General features: G+C 42.8%; 2 protein-coding genes and 1 long non-coding RNA gene across 4 annotated transcripts in view; 1 reads left to right on the top strand and 2 right to left on the bottom strand.

The window, feature by feature from the left end:
* The window catches only part of LOC117245866 (uncharacterized), a 31,176-nt gene extending 24,961 nt beyond the window's left edge, over positions 1-6,215 (bottom strand). The window contains exons 1-2 of the transcript XR_013488466.1: positions 5,921-6,215; positions 182-2,045 (exon numbers count right to left, since the gene is read on the bottom strand). The gene's annotated coding sequence lies outside the window, so the exon portion shown is untranslated. The remainder of the gene's footprint in view (positions 1-181; positions 2,046-5,920) is intronic.
* A 426-nt stretch (positions 6,216-6,641) lies between these two features.
* LOC144459658 (uncharacterized) lies at positions 6,642-8,613 on the top strand. Its single transcript, XR_013488499.1, has 3 exons — positions 6,642-6,976; positions 7,202-7,284; positions 7,467-8,613. It is a non-coding gene; the product is annotated as an uncharacterized LOC144459658 (long non-coding RNA).
* A 3,607-nt stretch (positions 8,614-12,220) lies between these two features.
* LOC117246327 (uncharacterized) lies at positions 12,221-19,147 on the bottom strand. 2 transcript variants are annotated; one of them, XM_078163908.1, is made up of 2 exons: positions 17,990-19,147; positions 12,221-13,051 (listed from the first exon to the last, which is right to left on the bottom strand). In XM_078163908.1, exons 1-2 carry the CDS (start codon positions 19,004-19,006, stop codon positions 12,338-12,340), a joined length of 1,731 nt encoding a protein of 576 aa, XP_078020034.1. In that variant the 5' UTR covers positions 19,007-19,147; the 3' UTR covers positions 12,221-12,337. The 2 variants fall into 2 exon arrangements, with proteins under 2 accessions (XP_078020034.1, XP_078020033.1); XM_078163907.1 differs by lacking the exon at positions 12,221-13,051 and having other exon boundaries at positions 13,571-19,147.
* Between the last annotated feature and the right edge of the window lie 1,642 nt (positions 19,148-20,789).

The raw sequence follows: 20,789 nt of genomic DNA, 5'->3' as shown, positions 1-20,789 counted from the left end.
ACTATTATCTGTATGTCAGTAGTCACTTGAAACAAATTTAGGACGACAGGAGACAGGTTGAAATAAACCAAAATTTCCCTTTAACTTCTTAAGCTTTAGATGGAATTGGAAAAGAGAGGTATCTGGTTCCTTTTTAACTGTCACATTACTGCTGTATGATGATCAATAGTTAAACACTCACTGGCCATTTTATTAGGTAGACATGGTGAAGATGAGCTGCTGAAGTTCAAACTGAGCATCAGAATAATGAAGAAAGGTGATTGAAGTGACTTTGAACGTGGCATGGTTGTTGGTGCCAGACGGGCTGCTCTGAGTATTTACTGGGATTTTCAGCACAACCATCTCTAGGATTTACAGAGGATGGTCCCAAAAAGACTCAGAAGACTCTCCAGTCTTGTCACCGATCTCAGGTTGTAAATGTGTATCTGGATCAGAGTTCCTGGCTGGTTTTGGTCCTCCACAGTCCTCTCCATCAGCTTCTGTTTTCATCTGTTCAGCTGAGCTGCTGGCTGGAGGCTCTGCCTCTCTGTTCTCCTCAGTTTGACTCCGATCAGACTGTGAGGACTGACAACCAACACACGGATGGTTTCTGAGCTGATGAGGCCAAGTGAATCTCTGGTCACAAATATGGCAACGGAGAGGTTTCTCTCCTGTATGAGTTCGCATGTGTAACTTCAGAGTACTTGAATGAGAACATCTTTTCCCGCATTCAGAGCAGGTAAATGGTTTTTCTCCTGTATGAGTTCTACTATGTGTCTTTAGCGCTCCACGAGTATAAAAGCTCTTCCCACAGTCAGAGCAGCTGAATGGGTTTTCTCCTGTGTGAGATCTCATGTGTATCTTTACAGCTCCACTTTGAGAAAATCTCTTCCCACACTCAGAGCAGCTAAATGGTTTTTCTCCAGAGTGAGTTCGTCTGTGTGTCTTTACAGCTCCGCGAGTACAAAATCTCTTCCCACACTCAGAGCAGCTGAATGGTTTTTCTCCTGTATGAGATCTCATGTGTATTGTCACATCTCCACTTAAACGAAATCTCTTCCCACACTCAGAGCAGCCATATGGTTTTTCTCCTGTGTGAGTTGTCATGTGTGTCTTCAGAACTCCACTTCTACAAAATCTCTTCCCACATTCAGAGCAGCTAAATGGTTTTTCTCCTGTGTGAGTGCTCATGTGTGCGTTTCGGGTACTTAAGTGAGAAAATCTTTTCCCACACTCGGAGCAGCTGAATAGTTTTTCTCCTGTATGATTGCTCATATGTGCTGTCAGCAGTGCTTTTTGACCAAATCCTTTCCCACACTCAGAGCAGCTAAATGGTTTTTCTCCTGTGTGAGTGCTCATGTGTGCCATCTGAGATCTTGAGTGGGAAAATCTTTTCCCACACTCAGAGCAGCTGAATGGTTTTTCCCCTGTATGATTGATCATATGTGATGTCAGCAGTACTTTTTGACTAAATCCTTTCCCACACTCAGAGCAGCTAAATGGTTTTTCTCCTGTATGTATTGTCATGTGTCTCTTAACATCTGTCAAGTGGCCAAATCTTTTCCCACACTCAGAGCAGCTAAATGGTTTTTCTCCTGTATGTGTCCTCATGTGTCTCTTAACATCTGCCTTTCGGCCAAATCTTTTCCCACACTCAGAGCAGCTAAATGGTCTCTCATCCATACTACATGTCAAATCACTGACAGAGACTTCATCATTTTTCAGAGAGTTTAAACCTGACTGAGGTTCTCTGGTCTCTGTCCAATCATCACTGTCATCAGTCTCAGGTTGTAAATGTGTATCTGGATCTGAGTTCCTGGCTGGTTCTGGTCCTCCACAGTCCTCTCCATCAGTTTCTGTTTCCACCTGTTCGGTGTGTCTTTGATGAAACTGTGAGGACTGAGGTTTCTCTTCATCATCTTCACTCTTCACATGAACAGGAGAGAATGTGAACTCCTGTTCCTCTTTAATGTGTGGAGGCTCTGGGTCCTCCTGGTCCACACTGGAGCTCCACTCCTGCTGCTCAGGGGGAACCTCTTCTTTAACCACCAACAGCTGCTGGACGTCTGCAGGAAACAGGAAACACACAGATGTTACAGAGAAATGTTGTCGTTCATTCACATCACAGCTCAAAAACTCCTTACTGAACTACTACAGATCTCTGAGCATCAAACAGCTTCACAGTGTTCACTCAGCTGTGTCAGAGTGAATGAGGTTGAGCTAAGCTTTCATTTTCACAGCAATCATTAACATCCATTGAGACTCTTGTCATGTTTGGAGGCTCCAGTGCAGCTCTTCATTTGTTCACACTTATGTGAATTATGTGAGAATGACTGTCAATGGGATGCCAGAGTTTGCTGTGAGTCAAGTTTGACAGCTTGCCCATTGAGATCTGTTTCCTCTAACACTGTCCTGGCCCAAACAGCAAACAAAGCATGCATTAGCAGGTAGCTACCCCCCCAGGTGCTGTGCTCAAACCACTGAAGTACTGCAGAAAGTGTTAAGGCGGAATTAATACTTCTGTGTTGAACCACTGTCCATGTTTGTGAGCTGAAACCATTTCCCTCAGTGGAAACAAAGCTTTTATTTACTTAATTATTTCTTATCTGTGAAATTAAACTGAAGGCAATAAAGTCTCCACAAAAACATTTTAACACTAGGACCGCCAGGATTACAGCGCCCCTCCAAGCGCAGCAACGGTCTGCCAGACTATCATATGTAACTTCATTGTTTATGCTGCCCGTGTGCTCAGAAGCACACAAAAAATGCATTTTTGAGTAATTTCCAAGAAGTTACGATAACACAAAAAAAATATTACAAACTATAGAATAGGACTGACATATAATGCTTTTTTTCTTTTTTTTTTCTTTTTGCTGCTGCGCCGTGTCTCCAGTTGAAAGTACTGATTTGCTAAATACACTCTACAATAATACACTAGATTAACTTTTGGTCTATAATATTGTTGGCTATATTACACATTTTAATAAAAAACAATGTAGAATAACACACACACACACACACACACGAATGAACATTGGAAGCGGTTCAGCCGCAGTCCCGCCAGCTGGCGCGGTCACTGTTGAGATTACATTTGTTTTTTATTATTATCAAAATGTTTTTTTTTAATTGACCGTATGAATGATTTTGTTTTCAAATAAATATTTGGAAACGAAAATGTATGCTTTGGTGTACTTTTACAGAGTTTTCCAATATGCATAGCCTACCTGTAGTAGTCGGAGGTATAAATGCTCAGAAGTCTAGTGTGTTTCATTTTTTGTCACTTATATGCTTCAGAAAACATGCAAGACACATTTTAAGGAAAAGACATAGAAAGAGAAGCTTGCAGGGTTTATCCAAACAGAGTTATTTTCATTATAAAAACCCAAATGGTCTGTCAGACCGTCGTGGTGGTTCTAGTGTTAAGTCCTGTGTGTGATTTGTCCTAGCATGAGCAGAGGAAATCTCTGCTATTCCCTAAGATAATTTACATAATGTAAAATGCCATAGGCTTGTGCTAAAAACATTAGCATGTTGTGTTTGTTGGAAAAATGTCGAGATAAAGACAAGTATTTGTCTGTGAATGCTGTGAGTTATAGTGAAGCTGATTTGTGTTCTTGTGTTTGCAACTGTTCCTACTAAGCCATGTTTAATGTGTTTTGAATCAACTAAACTTTATACCACTTCACAGAACCCAGACGGGAAATAGCTAACAACACCACAGAAGTTAACGACACCAGAAAAGCTAACGACACCAGAGAAGCTAACGGCACCACAGAAGCTAATGACACCACAGAAGCTAACGGCACCACAGAAGCTAACGACACCACAGAAGCTAACGACAACAGAGAAGCTAACGACAACAGAGAAGCTAACGGCACCACAGAAGCTAACGACGCCAGAAGAGCTAATGACACCAGAGAAGCTAACAACACCACAGAAGCTAACGACACCAGAGAAGCTAACGACACCACAGAAGCAACCGACACCACAGAAGCTAACGGCACCAGAAGAGCTAATGGTACCAGAGAAGCTAACAACACCAGAGAAGCGAATGACACCACAGAAGCTAACGACACCACAGAAACTAATGGCACTGGAGAAGCTAACGACACCAGAGAAGCTAACAGCACCAGAGAAGCTAACGGCAACAGAGAAGCTAACGGCACCACAGAAGCTAACGACACCACAGAAGCTAACGGCACCACAGAAGCTAACGACGCCAGAGAAGCTAACGGCACCACAGAAGCTAACGACACCACAGAAGCTAACGACAACAGAGAAGCTAACGGCACCACAGAAGCTAACGACGCCAGAAGAGCTAATGACACCAGAGAAGCTAACAACACCACAGAAGCTAACGACACCAGAGAAGCTAACGACACCACAGAAGCAAATGACACCACAGAAGCTAACGGCACCAGAAGAGCTAATGGTACCAGAGAAGCTAACAACACCAGAGAAGCTAATGGCACCAGAGAAGCGAATGACACCACAGAAGCTAACGACACCACAGAAACTAATGGCACTGGAGAAGCTAACGACACCAGAGAAGCTAACAGCACCAGAGAAGCTAACGGCAACAGAGAAGCTAACGGCACCACAGAAGCTAACGACACCACAGAAGCTAACGGCACCACAGAAGCTAACGACGCCAGAGAAGCTAACTACATCACAGAAGCTAACGACGCCAGAGAAGCTAACTACACCACAGAAGCTAACAGCACCAGAAGAGCTAATGACACCAGAGAAGCTTCACATTTTAATTTAATTTTAATAACATTTATCACACAGCATTTTGTGGATAAATCAAATGTTCGCTTTAGTCTTAATAAACTCAGTACTGTTTTTCAACACATATATTGTTTTGTCTTCAGTCAATGTAGTTAGCACATATTGTTATTGCGCCATTGGTTTTGGTGCCCCAATAAATTTGTATTTATCAAAGGCCAAAGTGGCCTTGCCCTAAAAATGACTTAATTCCAGGCCTGGAATACCTACCTCAGAAAAATGTTGTTCAACATTTATATTATTGTTAAAAATGTTCAAAACCTGTAAGAGAAGACAAGAGACTAAAGTTTATTGTTTTTACAGTCAGTGTCAGGCTGTCAGCTGTTGCATTTAAGCTAAAAACAGGAGTGTTCCCTCTGTGCTGACCAGAGTTTATGTGCATTGTGTCTCTTGTATCAGGCACAATCATAGGTTTTGCTATTTAATGATATTTTTTTTATTATTTATTTATAATTGTTGTTACTTTTCCTTTTGTATCAGGAAATAAGCACAATAAATCTTTATGTTGAAAAAAATCGTGAGAGAATCGTGATCTCAATTATCAGCCAAAAAATCGTGATTCTCATTTTTCCAGAATCATGCAGCCCTACTACTAAGCCATGTTTAATGTGTGTTTAATGTGTTTTGAATCAACTAAATGTTATACCACTTCACAGAACCCCAACGGAAAATAGCTAACAACACCACAGAAGCTAACGGCACCAGAGAAGCTAACGACACCAGAGAAGCTAACGGCACCACAGAAGCTAACGACACCAGAGAAGCTAACGCTAACGACACCAGAGAAGCTAAGGAGGCACCAGAGAAGCTAACGACACCAGAGAAGCTAACGCTAACGACACCAGAGAAGCTAATATCACCAGAGAAGCTAACGGCACCAGAGAAGCTAATGGCACCAGAGAAGCTAACGACACCAGAGAAGCTAAGGAGGCACCAGAGAAGCTAGCGAGGCACCAGAGAAGCTAACGCTAACGACACCAGAGAAGCTAACCACACCAGAGAAGCTAATATCACCAGAGAAGCTAACGACACCACAGAAGCTAACGACACCAGAGTAGGTAACGTGGCTTTAAACGTCGACAGACTGAATATTTATTGAACAAAGCTGCAGTTATATTATTAATAATGAACTTGTAATGTTTAATGAACAAACCTGCTCTGTGTAACCGAAGCTGAGGGTTGAAAACAGCGTCCAGTAGTTTCCGTTGTCGCTCGTTCTCCTCTTTTAATCGACAAAGTTCCTCCTCGTACTCTGCTATCGTTCTTTCAAACAGCCCAAATATCTCTCCATCAGCCGCAGTTAGTCGCTGCTTCGCCAACGATCTCAGCATTTGAACTTTAGACATTTTCACACTTTAACAGTGGTGAACATATAAACACGAAGTGTTCAAGTGTCCTGTTTGAAGCTGAATGCCTTGGCGTCGGGTCGGGTTGGAATGAGCCAGGCATGCGCAGTCTTCCTCCCGACTTGCTCTGACGTATTACCAGAGATATTGGATGAAGCGAGATACCTAACTCAGCTCACTTCCTGATTCAGTGACGTCAGCACCACGCCCCCGTAGGAGACTTGAGGCAGCTCTGAATGTATTGTCGTCAATGAGGAAAATGAACGTGATCACAATTTATGGTTAATTCTTTAGCCCTGTAGTCACTAAAGTAAATATTGGGTTCATTTTCCACAAGCCACACATCTTACCAACATTCTGACGCTAAAGCTGCATTTTTCATCCGCACAGATCAAGAGAAGGTTAACTTTATTTGAGCCCTGTCCGTCTCAGAAAACAAGTTCTCGCGAGATCTCGTGATCTTGATAAACAGGCGGAATCTCCTTTCATCCAGTATCTCTGGTATTACCAAAGTGGACGGCGATAAAATCGCGAGAGCTGGGCGGCCGCAGTTTTCAAAGCGAGGTGCTGCAGGTGCTCTCCACCGACTGCACCGCCTGGCTCTCACCTGATCTAACAGCTGATTGGTTTAGATGTCTGATCTCGGCCCAATCCCAAACCGGCCCCTATCCCCTCGCCCTATTCACTCCCCCTCCGTTTGCGCGGTCACGCGGAGCTCCGCCATATTAAGGGCCGTCCCAAACCAATTATCGCTGAGTGCGAGTGGACTGCTCAGCCCTTAGATAGCGAGTGTGCATCAGTGCAGGCTTCTGATGAGCCCAGCAGGAAGCGCAACATCACAATGGAGGAAACAACGTACAAATGTAAGAGTTCCGTCTTTCTACTTTGTAAAATATTTTAGGTCAAACACACATATTTGTTTTCCTCACCCTTACTTTACAGTCTCAAACAAACTCACAGAATGTTTGGTGTCAAAAGATGAAAACCTCCACGTCCATATGCTTAAATGAACTATTTAAAACTGTCTAAAAAATTCCTCATCCCATTCTCATGATTTTTTAAAAAAATATATAATTCTGTGTTCACAGGGACAGAAGAAAAAACAAAGCAGTTAATCGATCTACGGATTAAAAATGAGAGTCTCTTCACTAAAAAGAGGAATGGGATGGAGGTAAGATTGCCCAGATGAATTAATCTGTAAATGTGTAAACTGTGTCTAGAAAATATTAATTACTTTGATTACACTGCACTGTATCTCTTATCTGACTTATCTAAGTTTATTTTTAATGTATCTCATTTTAATTTTTTTTTTTTTTTTTTTATAGCCTGTTGCTCTATTTTGCTTTCACAAAGCGTCTGTCGGTATCCATGGTTACATCTGCTTCCTTCTTCCGGTAGAGTGGCGAGGGCGTCCCATCTGTTTGGCTTCTCTTTCATACACTTCCCCTTAATCTAGAGTGCCCTCCACAGCTGCGAGTATAACTTGATTTGGAGTGACACTCGGTAGTGAGGTGGTAGTGGGTAGGGAGTGGTTTGGGAATGGGCCCTCGTCTCATCTCCAACGAGCCTCTTCTTTCAAATAAATTCGAAGGATGCATGTGTGGATCCTCCGCGGGTACAAAATCCCCACAATGCTTTGCACAAGACACGATTTGCTGAAAGTGAAGGCGGGGCCTCGTCAATGAAACCTGCGGCAGCGGAGCTCGGCACGATTTAGATTAAGATGTCATTTATTTGGATTAATGTCTGCACGAGTTTTTATCTTTCAAGCTCGTGAAAAAAAAAATTGACAGAAACCTCATACTTTACACTTTATAATGTGTCCACTGCCGAATAATGATGTTTTTTGAAATACCGTGATTTAGATAAAACATAAAAGTTTCAAATGAATCATTGACAGCAGAGGTGGAGCACCGCAGCGATAAGCTTCTGAGCTTCAAAATAAAAGCACAGAAGTGTTACTGGAATTACAAGTTTACTCTGAAAAACACACACAAGATGATAAATGATTAAAACACACGTTTTAAAGAATTTCCTTTGATGACTCCCAAATCAACCTGGACTTATCCTCACGTGGATCAGCCTCATGTCCTTTTCTAAACACACCACAGTAAACCATAAATGGTCAACACAAGGTAAGGTAAGGTAAGGTAAACTTTATTATCCCCGAGGGACAAGTCTTTGTGCAGCCAGCAGTGAATAACAGTAAAGAGATATCAAGCACACACACACAATACACAACAAGTAAAAAACATGTCACATGATGCTGTTGAGGAGTCCAATGGTGGCTGGGTCTGTGTTCCAGCCCTCACCTTAACATCACACATTTAGGCCCTGATCACACAGAAAGCGTTTCAGCAGCTGGAGGTGGCTTTTTGTAATAGCGTTCAATGAGAGTGAAGCTTTTTGCTCGCTGCTTTTGTGTTGCGACACGCCTCACATTTCTGTGTTCTACGCACCTGGCGTTTTTGTCAGAATGCTCTGAACTACTCGAGTTGAAAAAACTTAAACTCAGAGCGGAGAAGTGCCCCAGGTCATTTATTTTTTCATCTTTTTCTCCGCCCATTGCCCAACTGGATGATTTCAGAGGCGGGCCTTCTGTGGTCGTCACGACAACAAGTTTACAGCTGGTAAACAATGGAGGAGAAACTGGTGGTCGCTGTTGTTCGATGCCCAGAGCTATACTGCTTGATGATAGATAGCAGGTTGTCAAACTGCTCAGAGTCATCCTACAATATACTCCAATGGCCTCCACAGTCATCAGATCTCAGTCCAACAGAGCACCTTTCTATCTTTCTAATACCTTTTTAATCTGTGACACCAAGAATTAAAAAGGGGTCCAACCCGGTACTAGCATGGTGTACCTAATAAAGTGGCCGGTGAGTGTAATCCTGAGACATGTACTGTATTGTGATGCAGTAGAACATGCTACAGATATGACTGCGTCTTTGTGTCAAAATAAGGAGTTAAAACAGATAAATACAAAATACATATATGGACATCAGATTTACTGCTCTATTTACAGGAAGTAAACACATTACCTGTGTCCCTTATGAGTTAAGAAATCCCACTAAACTGTTAAAGAGCATGTTTGTCCTATTACATATCTAAAGAAAAAAAAACCAACATGATGACCAGAAGTAGAAATAGCTAACGACACCAGAGAAGCTAACGACACCAGAGAAGCTAACGGCACCAGACAATCATAAATGCTATATCATAGGCAACTGGACTTGCTTGCGTTTCTTTCAGACGTTTCGCCTCTCATCCAAGAAGCTTCTTCAGTTCTAAAAGACTGGTACAAAGTTGCAGGCTTTAAACCCTGTGTGGGTGGGAACCCCTGCAGAGTCGTAGGGGTCATGCGAGCTCTTAGCTTCAGAGTCGTTAAGGTTACAATGTGAGTTGTCTCCTCTGACATCCTCCCGTGTGAATTTAATGTTGGGGTCCACTGCGTTAATGTGTTCGGTAAAGGTTTCCACTTCCTCAGTTTTGATTTTGACCCAGGTGTCATCCACATACCTGAACCAGTGGCTAGGAGCAGTTCCTGTAAAGGTGGTCAGCACTCTCTTCTCCACATCTTCCATGTAAAGATTGGACACTATAGGAGACAACGGTGAGCCCATAGCACAGCCGTGCTTTTGTTGGTAGAAACCCTCGCTGTACTTGCAGTAGGTGGTGGTCAAACAAAGGTCCAGCAGGTCAAACATGTGGTCTGGGGTGAAGTTAGTCCTGTCTTGAAGGGAGCGGTCTTGTAGCAGACGTATCTGGATCTGAGTTCCTGGCTGGTTCTGGTCCTCCACAGTCCTCTCCTTCAGCCTCTGTTTCCATCTGTTCAGCTGAGCTGCTGGCTGGAGGCTCTGCCTCTCTGTTCTCCTCAGTTTGACTCAGATCAGGCTGTGAGGACTGACAACCAACACACTGATGGTTTCTGAGTAGGGCTGGGTACCATTCATAATTGAACTGATACGGTACCGGTACTGGTATCTGGAATTCGGTACCGGTACCAAACGGTACCTTATTTCGGTACTTCTTAACCCCATGGGCCCTAGGCCTTTTTGGGGTATTTTTACTGCCTTTACTTTCAAGCTCATATCACAGTCATTATAAAGGCTACACATGCTATATCTTGTTTTTTTCAGGACAATCTGGGCTAACCAGATTTGCCATCATTCCATGTCCTTCTATGTGCCTGTATTTTATATTAATTTTTATATCAATGAAAAAAACAAATCTGTGTGCCTAAATTCTTACATTTTTACATGTATCTCACCATAGCAAGTTGGAAAAAGACATATTCTACCATATATGAAGAGGGGAGACTCTCTGGAATCTGGCAATATAAGAACCATGATGCTGGGACATTCTGTCACTTCACAGCTGTCCAAAACATGTGGTTTGTGCCAGGCGGACATGTTTGCCAGTATTTTTTCATCATTGCACGAAATTCCATTGACTCATTCACAAGTCAAAAATGTGTTTTATCTGAAAGAAACATGCAATATTTACATCTAACATCATAGAAAAATAGTCAACCAAGTGCAGTGATGTCCTCCAAGATAATATTTGTTTTTCAGTTGCAGTTATATATTGGGGAGACATTTTGGGCATTGGTGGGGGGACACATGTCCCCCTCAATGTATATGGTGACTACGGCCCTGTCATGCATGCATAATTAGGCTGCAGTTGTCTGGGTGCGCAAAGGTGAAGTGGCTGGTCTTGTCATACAAAGTTTGATGGAGTGTCAACTGGACAATATGCAGATATTTGCATCTTGAAAGCCGGACTACAAATGTGGATAGACAGGGAGAAACACATACAAGCCTAAGACGTGGTAAGATACGATATTCCTCACTATATGAAGTGACTGATAACAAGATCTGTATCATGGGTTGTAAAGAAATTCGTCAAGTTTTTATTTTGTAGACAACTGATCTGTATTTAGAGCGTGAAGGGATGACAGCACAATGATGTGTGTGGTCCTGCGCTTTCATGTGATATGCGTGGCATTTCTGTGCGAGCCTGCGTTTGCGAGTAATCCATCCAAGAGTAATGTGTGTGCAAAGCTGTATGAAAGCTCTGTTATACATCATTTTATTGTAATTTTTTGCTGTGAAAACATTGGATTACCGACAAGTGCTTGGCCTCGTCGGAAAGCTACAATTCTGCTGTTTCCGCTGATATGCGTGGCTGCTCGCTATGACGCACAGTCGCAGAGAAAATCCACAGAGAAGAACGGGTGTGAATTTGGACGCACTATGCGTCGTTCGGGCCCATAGTCTAAACTTCTCAGTTTCAACATTTTATTGAGAACATTTAGGAACAGTGCTGCACGTTAACTTTTGTCTGCACATTGTTTTTGTCGCCACTGTTGCTGAGTCTGAGGTACAAGTCATGCGCTCTCGCTCCGCCTCCACCTCAGGTACCGAAATTTGGCACCATTTCATTTTAAGTGAATCGGTACTCGGTAGTACCGACGTGAATCGGTACCAAGTACAAAAAGTACCGAGTTTCGGTACCCAACCCTATTTCTGAGTTGGCGGGGCCAAGTGAATCTCTGGTCACAAACATGGAAGCTGAGAGGTTTCTCTCCTGTGTGGTTTCTCATGTGACCAACTAAGGTGCCATTGAGCAGGAATCTCTTCCCACACTCAGAGCAGCTGAATGGTTTTTCTCCTGTGTGAGTTCTCATGTGTTTCTTCAGAGTACTTGATTGAATTTTTTTTTTTTCCCACATTCAGAGCAGCTGAATGGTTTTTCTGCTGTGTTATGACCCTGGGTCATTTATTTGTGATTCTGCTGTTCAGATGTGCCCCCCTGCCTGAGGGTGGTGCTGCCACCCTTTGTGTGTTTCTCTCTCTCCAGGTGCTGGCTGTTGATTGGTGGTTCGAGATTGGTGGAGCTGGTATAAAATGGCCGCTGCTTGAGCTGTTCTTCCTCTTCTCTTGGCCCTACTCCCAACTGCACCATGCTTTATTATTGTGTTAAAAATGAGTTAATTGTGATATTAGTCCAGCAGTCCAGGTAGCCGTAGGGGTGGGTAGCCCTTTTTGTTCATCCTTTTTCTCCTGTTTATTTATAGGGAGTCAGGTGAGTGACCTGTATTTTCATTTTCTTTACTTTTGGGTAGGTAAGTTAGTTTTGGAAAGTAGATTGTTTTGTTTGTTGTTTTGGGCCACGCCCACCCTGAAGCTTATTGCTACCTTTCTTGTTGAGTGTTAAATAAATTATCTTTTGTTGGACTGCAGCTGTGTGGCATTGGTCGTCCTTGGGAGTGGGGAAAGAGGGGAGCATCCTTTCATGCTATGTACCGGTTCCCCTAGGCCGGTCGTAACACCTGTATGATATCTCATGTGTATCTTCAGATCTCCACTATGACAAAATCTCTTCCCACAAGCCCAGCAGCTAAACAGTCTTTCTCCTGTATGACTGCTCATATGTGTTGTCAGCAGTGCTTTTCGACCAAATCCTTTCCCACACACAGAGCAGCAAAATGGTTTTTCTCTTGTGTGAGTTCTCATGTGTGTCTTCAGAGTACTTGATTGACAAAATCTTTTCGAACACTCAGAGCAGCTAAATGGTTTTTCTCCTGTATGAGTTCTCATGTGTTTCGTCAGAACTCCACTTTCACAAAATCTTTTCCCACACTCAGAGCAGCTAAATGGTTTTTCTCCTGTATGAGTTCTCATGTGTTTCGTCAGAACTCCACTTTCACAAAATCTGTTCCCACACTGAGAACAGCTAAATGGTCTTTCTCCTGTATGACTGCTCATATGTGATGTCAGCAGTGCTTTTCGACCAAATCCTTTCCCACATTCAGAGCAGCTAAATGGTTTTTCCTCCATATGAGTGCTCATGTGTCTCTTCAGATGACTTGATTGAGAAAATCCTTTCTTACATTCAGAGCAGCTAAATGGTTTTTCTCCTGTATGTGTCCTCATGTGTCTCTTAACACCCGTCATACGGCCAAATCTTTTCCCACATACAGAGCAGCTAAACGGTCTCTCGTCCATACTACATGTCAAGTCACTGACAGGGACTTTATTATCATTGAGAAAGGTTAAACCTGACTGAGGTTCTCTGGTCTCTGTCCAATCATCACTGTCATCAGTCTCAGGTTGTAAATGTGTATCTGGATCTGAGTTCCTGGCTGGTTCTGGTCCTCCACAGTCCTCTCCATCAGAGTCTGTTCCCATCTGTTCAGTGTGTCTTTGATGAAGCTGTGAGGACTGAGGTTTCTCTTCATCATCTTCACTCTTCACAGGGACAAGAGTGGATGTGAACTCCTGTTCCTCTTTAATGTGTGGAGGCTCTGGGTCCTCCTGGTCCTCTTTAATGTGTGGAGGCTCTGGGTCCTCCTGGTCCTCTTTAATGAGTGGAGGCTCTGGGTCCCCCTGGTCCTCTTTAATGTGTGGAGGCTCTGGGTCCTCCTGGTCCACACTGGAGCTCCACTCCTGCTGCTCAGGGGGAACCTCTTCTTTAACCACCAACAGCTGCTGGACGTCTGCAGGAAACAGGAAACACACAGATGTTACAGAGAAATGTTGTCGTTCATTCACATCACAGCTCAAAAACTCCTTACTGAACTTCTACAGATCTCTGAGCATCAAACAGCTTCACAGTGTTCACTCAGCTGTGTTAGAGTGAATGAGGTTGAGCTAAGCTTTCATTTTCGCAGCAATCATTAACATCCATTGAGACTCTTGTCATGTTTGGAGGCTCCAGTGCAGCTCTTCATTTGTTCAGGCTTATGTGAATTATGTGAGAATGACTGTTCATGGGATGCCAGAGTTTGCACTTCTGCATTGAATCACTGTCCATGTTTGTGAGCTGAAACCATTTCCTTCAGTGGAAACAAAGCTTTAATTTACTTTATTGTTTCTTATCTGTAAAATTAAACTGAAGACAATAAAGTCTCCACAAAAACATTTTAAGTCCTGTGTGTGGTTTTTCCTGGCTTCATATGAGCAGAGGAAATCTCTGCTATTCTCTAGGCTAATTTATACAATGTAAAATGCCATAGGCTTGTGCTACAAACATTAGCATGTTGTATTTGTGGGGAAAATGTGTCCAGATTAAGACAAGTGTTTGTCTGTGAATGCTGCGAGTTATAGTGAAGCTGATTTGTGTACTTGTGTTTGAAATTGTTCCTACTAAGCCATGTTTAATGTGTGTTTAATGTGTTTTGAATCAACTAAACTTTATACCACTTCACATAACCCAGACGGAAAATAGCTAACAATACCACAGAAGCTAACGACACCAGAGAAACTAACTACACTACAGAAGCTAATGACACCGGAGAAGCTAACAACACCAGAGAAGCTAACGACACCAGAGAAGTTAACAGCACCGGAGAAGCTAATGGCACCAGAGAAGCTAACGACACCAGAGAAGCTAACAGCACCAGAGAAGCTAACAGCACCGCAGAGGCTAACGACACGAGAGAAACTGACTACACTACAGAAGCTAACGACATCGGAGAAGCTAATAACATCAGAGAAGCTAACAACACCAGAGAAGCTACTGACACCAGAGAAGCTAACAGCACCGGAGAAGCAGAGAAGCTAACAGCACCGCAGAAGCTAACGACACCAGAGAAACTAACTACACTACAGAAGCTAACGACATCGGAGAAGCTACTGACACCAGAGAAGCTAACGAGGCACTGTGAAGACAATAAAGCTTCCACAAAAACATTTGAAGTCCTGTGTGTGATTTTTCCTGGCTTCATATGAGCAGAGAAAATCTCTGCTATTCTCTAGGCTAATTTATACAATGTAAAATGCCATAGGCTTGTGCTACAAACATTAGCATGTTGTATTTGTGGGGAAAATGTGTCAAGATAAAGACAAGTGTTTGTCTGTGAATGCTGCGAGTTATAGTGAAGCTGATTTGTGAACTTGTGTTTGAAACTGTTCCTACTAAGTAAACTTTATAACACTTCACATAATCCCAACGTAAAATAGCTAACAACACCAGAGAAGCTAACGGCACCAGAGAAGCTAACGGCACCAGAGAAACTAACAGCACCAGAGAAGCTAACAGCACCAAAGAAGCTAACGACACCAGAGAAGCTAACGACACCAGAGAAGCTAACGACACCACAGAAGCTAACGACACCAGAGAAGCTAACGGCACCAGAGAAGCTAACAGCACCAAAGGAGCTAACGACACCAGAGAAGCTAACGACACCAGAGAAGCTAACGACACCACAGAAGCTAACGACACCAGAGAAGCTAACGCCACCACAGAAGCTAACGACACCACAGAAGCTAACGACACCACAGAAGCTAACGACACCACAGAAGCTAACAGCACCAAAGAAGCTAACGACACCACAGAAGCTAACGACACCACAGAAGCTAACAACACCAGAGAAGCTAACGCGGTGTATAAACGTCGACAGACTAAATATTTATTGAACAAAGCTGCAGTTATATTATTAATAATGAACTTGTAATGTTTAATGAACAAACCTGCTCTGTGTAACCGAAGCTGAGGGTTGAAAACAGCGTCCAGTAGTTTCCGTTGTCGCTCGTTCTCCTCTTTTGATCGACAAAGTTCCTCCTCGTACTCTGCTATCGTTCTTTCAAACAGCCCAAATATCTCTTCAGCAGCCGCAGTTAGTCGCTGCTTCACCAACGATCTCAGCATTTGGACTTTAGACATGTTCACACTTTAAAAATAGTGAGCTACCACCAGGAGAAACTGGTGGTAGATGTTGTTCGATACCCAGAGCTATATGGTTTGGTGACAGACAGGAGGTTGTCAAACTGCCCTGAGTCATCCTACAATATGCCTGGAAACTTCCTGATGGCTACTTCCAGCAAGGTAACGCACCACGTCACAAAGCTTACATCATCTCAAACTGGTTTCTTGAACATGACAAAGAGTTCACTGTAGGCCTCCACAGTCACCAGATCTCAGTCCAGTAGAGCACCTTTCTATCTTTCTAATACCTTTTTAATCTGTGACACCAAGAGTTTAAAAGGGGGTTGAGGTGTCTGCTCATCAGATGTACATTAATGCTGATTATTTTTTGAATGTATTTAGAGACTGCTGTCCACCCGGACTCTTGTCGTTTAGGATGAATCCATCATTCTAACTGTGCTGTGGGGCCTACACTCCATTAGTTTGCCCAGATACAAGGGGTCATCCACAGGATACATGCATGCTAATTACATGACATGCACTGCAATTGTTTCTAATAAGGAACATTTTGAAGGCTTTGGGCCTCATGACATATAGACCCAATATATAAGTGGCCTGCCAAGGAGCAGTCAGGCGCCACGGTCATATCGTGTTTACGCATGTAGAATCTACATCCATAACCCTTCCGGTGGAAATTAAAAGAATGCATACATCCGTTTGTTTTGCATAGACAAATAATCTTCTGAAACTGGAGAAGGAAATGACCACCTTTGATTAGGAGGATGGCTCTGTTTCTCATTATGCTATCAGAAATGATGTCTTACAGGCTATAAAATGTGGAGTTCGGGGGGGGCAGACAAGAGAGAGTTTCAAAGATTGGTTGAATCTTTTCTCAGATTGCTGCAGAAATCTGAAACTGATATTTTGGCTTGCTAAATAAAACTCCTTTTGGTCCGAAACAAGCCTGTATCAGCGGAGTCTTTTTCTTCACCATCATCTCACCATCTTTTTGTCATTGCAATAAGGAAGGCCTGATAAACTACAAGATGTTGTACGTGACTGAGTTGATGCTGCTGATGATGGGTCTTAGTGGTGCTCCTTCCTTGTGTATCTTGGGGAGTCCACAGATGCATGGGATGGCCTCACCAGGGTACAGTTGATAATACTAGTGGTCTGACAATGATTTTGTCCTTTCCCAGTTTTTGTAAATGATCTGACCTCCTTTTTGTAGCCACTGGTGGGATCACACCTCAGTGTTTCATATGTGGCTGTGTCACTGAGCAGAGCAGTTATTTTGGCATGGTAGTCCGCTGTCTTCAGCACCACTGTGCATCTCCCTTTGTCTGCCGGCAAGATGTTGATATTCCAGTCTTTCCTCACCAGAGAAGCTAACGTGACTTTGAACATCGACAGACTGAATATTTATTCAACAAAGCTGCAGTTATATTATTAATAATGAACTTGTAATGTTTAATGAACAAACCTGCTCTGTGTAACCGAAGCTGAGGGTTGAAAACGGCATCCAGTAGTTTCCGTTGACGCTCATTCTCCTCTTTTCATCAGCAAAGTTCCTCCTCGTACTCTGTTATCGTTATGAATAAATCATCCATGTTTAGCGGCGCAGCTGTAAGAGTTTAACTTAATGATTTAAACGACAGTGTGACCAGGAGAGATCCAAACTGTGACTCGCAGTCGCATTTTGTGACCATGGAGCTCCAATGCAACTGGCAAATACTATAAATACATGAACTGGAGAGGCGTAAGTTTGTTACCAGCTTACAGTGAATAAGTCCTGACATTTAAAAGGCGCCGCAGTCACAGTTTAACCTTCTACTAACTGCTAACAACTGACAGGAAGCTACAAGTTCACAGCAAAAACATGACTGAGATTATCTAGTCTCTTTCCAATCATCGTCACTATCATCAGTCTCAGGTTCAGAAGACTCTGCAGTCTGGTCATCAGTCTCAGGTTGTAAATGTGTATCTGGATCTGAGTTCCTGGCTGGTTCTGGTCCTCCACAGTCCTCTCCATCAGCCTCTGTTTCCATCTGTCCAGCTGAGCTGCTGGCTGGAGGCTCTGCCTCTCTGTTCTCCTCAGTTTGACTCAGATCAGACTGTGAGGACTGACAACCAACACACTGATGGTTTCTGAGTTGGCGAGGCCAAGTGAATCTCTGGTCACAAACATGGCAGCTGAGAGGTTTCTCTCCTGTGTGGATTCTCATGTGACTAACTAAGGTGCCTTTGAGCAGGAATCTCTTCCCACACTCAGTGCAGCTCCATGGTTTTTCTCCTGTATGAGTTCTCATGTGTGTCTTCAGATGACCTGATTGCGAAAATCTTTTCCCACACTCAGAGCAGGTAAATGGTTTTTCTCCTGTATGAGTTCTTATGTGTGCCCACACATCTCCACTTTGAGGAAATCTTTTCCCACACTCAGAGCAGCTAAATGGTTTTTCTCCTGTGTGAGTGCTCATGTGTATCCTCACTCCTCCACGACTACGAAATCTCTTCCCACACTCAGAGCAGCTAAATGGTTTTTCTCCTGCATGGGATCTCATGTGTGTCCTCAGATTACTATTTTGAGAAAATCTTTTCCCACACTCAGAGCAGCTGAATGGTCTTTCTCCTGTATGATATCTCATGTGTGTCTTCAGATCTCCACTATGACGAAATCGCTTCCCACAAGCCCCGCAGCTAAACGGTCTTTCTCCTGTATGATTGCTCATATGTGCTGTCAGCAGTGCTTTTCGACCAAATCTTTTCCCACACTCAGAGCAGCAAAATGGTTTTTCTGTTGTGTGAGTGCTCATGTGTTTCTTCAGATCTCCACTTTGACAAAATCTTTTCCCACACTGAGAGCAGCTAAATGGCCTTTCTCCTGTATGATTGCTCATATGTGATGTCAGCAGTGCTTTTCGACCAAATCCTTTCCCACACTCAGAGCAGCTAAATGGTTTTTCCTCCGTATGAGTGCTCATGTGTCTCTTAACATCTGTCATGCATACAAATCTTTTCCCACATACAGAGCAGCTAAATGATCTCTCGTCAATACTACATGTCAAGTCACTGACAGGGTCTTCATCATCATTGAGAAAGTTTAAACCTGACTGAGGTTCTCTGGTCTCTGTCCAATCATCATCATCACTGTCATCAGTCTCAGGTTGTAAATGTGTATCTGGATCTGAGTTCCTGGCTGGTTCTGGTCCTCCACAGTCCTCTCCATCAGAGTCTGTTCCCATCTGTTCAGTGTGTCTTTGATGAAGCTGTGAGGACTGAGGTTTCTCTTCATCATCTTCACTCTTCACAGGGACAGGAGTGGATGTGAACTCCTGTTCCTCTTTAATGTGTGGAGGCTCTGGGTCCTCCTGGTCCTCTTTAATGTGTGGAGGCTCTGGGTCCTCCTGGTCCACACTGGAGCTCCACTCCTGCTGCTCAGAGGGAACCTCTTCTTTAACCACCAACAGCTGCTGGACGTCTGCAGAAAACAGGAAACATAGAATTAAACCTTAAATAACTCCTAAAATAACAACACTGCAAATAGGCACACAGAGCCGAGGCTTCTGTTGGAGACAATGTGGAACCTCTATGGCTAATCATTTCCATGTCTTTTGGGCCTGTCCGAAAATCCAGTCATACTGGAGGGAGTTGTCTACAGAGATAAATAAAATAATGGGGGTGGAGTTAGACTACTCCTTTGTTACTTTATATCTTTGTAAAATACCCGAAACAATCCAACACAAGGATAAATACTTATTGAAGATACTTTTGGCAAGTAGTAGGAATGCTATAACCCAACGCTGGACCAGTGGCGCAGGATCATGAAAGAAATTTATTTTATGGAGAGACTTACTTTTGTTTTAAGACTTGAGGTGGAGAAATGTAGTAAATCCTGGGAAAAATGGATTATGTATGCACTTTGAATCGTATGACATTATACCATGATGTATGTGGAAAAATATATTGTGATTTTAACTGTAACACCCATGATGACCTCATGTTCTTTGTTTGTAAATTTCATGTAAATACATTTTTTAAAAAAGTAAAAAAAAAAAAAAATCACTCTCTGAATTTCCATTGTTATGTGGATGATACACAATTGTATTTATCGAAAATGGCAGTAGAAACTAATCAATTAACTAAACTTCATAACTGCCTTAAAGACATAAAAACCTGGATGAGCACCAATTTCCTGATGTTAAATTCAGACAAAACTGAAGTTATTGTTCTTGGCCCCAAACAACTCAGAGACTCTTTATCTGATGACATAGTTTCTCTAGATGGCATTGCTCTGGCCTCTAGCACTACCGTAAGAAACCCCAGAGTAATATTTGATCAAGATTTGTCTTTTAATTGTCATTTAAAACAAACCTCACGGACTGCATTTTTTCATCTGCGTAATATTGCGAAAATTAGGCCTATCCTGAGTCTGCTGTGAGTCAAGGATTACCAGCAGCCTGAGTAAATACAGCTCTGGTGTTTTATGAACACAGCTTGCCCATCGAGATCTGTTTCCCCTGACACAGAGCTTTGTGGGACACCAGAGAAGCTAACGTGGCTTTTAAACGTCGACAGAATGAATATTTATTGAACAAAGCTGCAGTTATATTATTAATAATGAACTTGTAATGTTTAATGAACAAACCTGCTCTGTGTAACCGAAGCTGAGGGTTGAAAACAGCGTCCAGTAGTTTCCGTTGTTGCTCGTTCTCCTCTTTTGATCGACAAAGTTCCTCCTCGTACTCTGCTATCGTTCTTTCAAACAGCCCAAATATCTCTCCATCAGCCGCAGTTAGTCGCTGCTTCGCCAACGATCTCAGCATTTGGACTTTAGACATGTTCACATTTTAACAGTGGTGAACATATGAACATGAACTGTTCCAAGTGTGCTGTTTTAAGATGAAGTCTAGAGGCGTTTGAAATCAAAATATGTTCACGAAAACTGAGTAACCTCAAATGGTCTCACTCTGGGGAGAAGTCGAAGAGCAGAGTGAACGTGGCAGGAACAAGTTGATGAACATAAAC

This window comes from Epinephelus lanceolatus, chromosome 22, assembly GCF_041903045.1.
Source record: "Epinephelus lanceolatus isolate andai-2023 chromosome 22, ASM4190304v1, whole genome shotgun sequence".
Classification (NCBI taxonomy): domain Eukaryota; kingdom Metazoa; phylum Chordata; class Actinopteri; order Perciformes; family Serranidae; genus Epinephelus; species Epinephelus lanceolatus.
Note: the sequence above shows the minus strand (reverse complement) of the source record. Positions and strands in the feature narration are given on the sequence as shown.

Coding starts and splice junctions, on each gene's coding strand:
- LOC117246327 (XM_078163908.1), bottom strand. CDS start 19,006: ATGGGAACAGACTCTGATGGAGAGGACTGTGGAGGACCAGAACCAGCC. Junction 13,052..17,989: donor AAGGCACCTTAGTTAGTCAC/ATGAGAATCCAC, acceptor GTTAAGAGACAC/ATGAGGACACATACAGGAGA.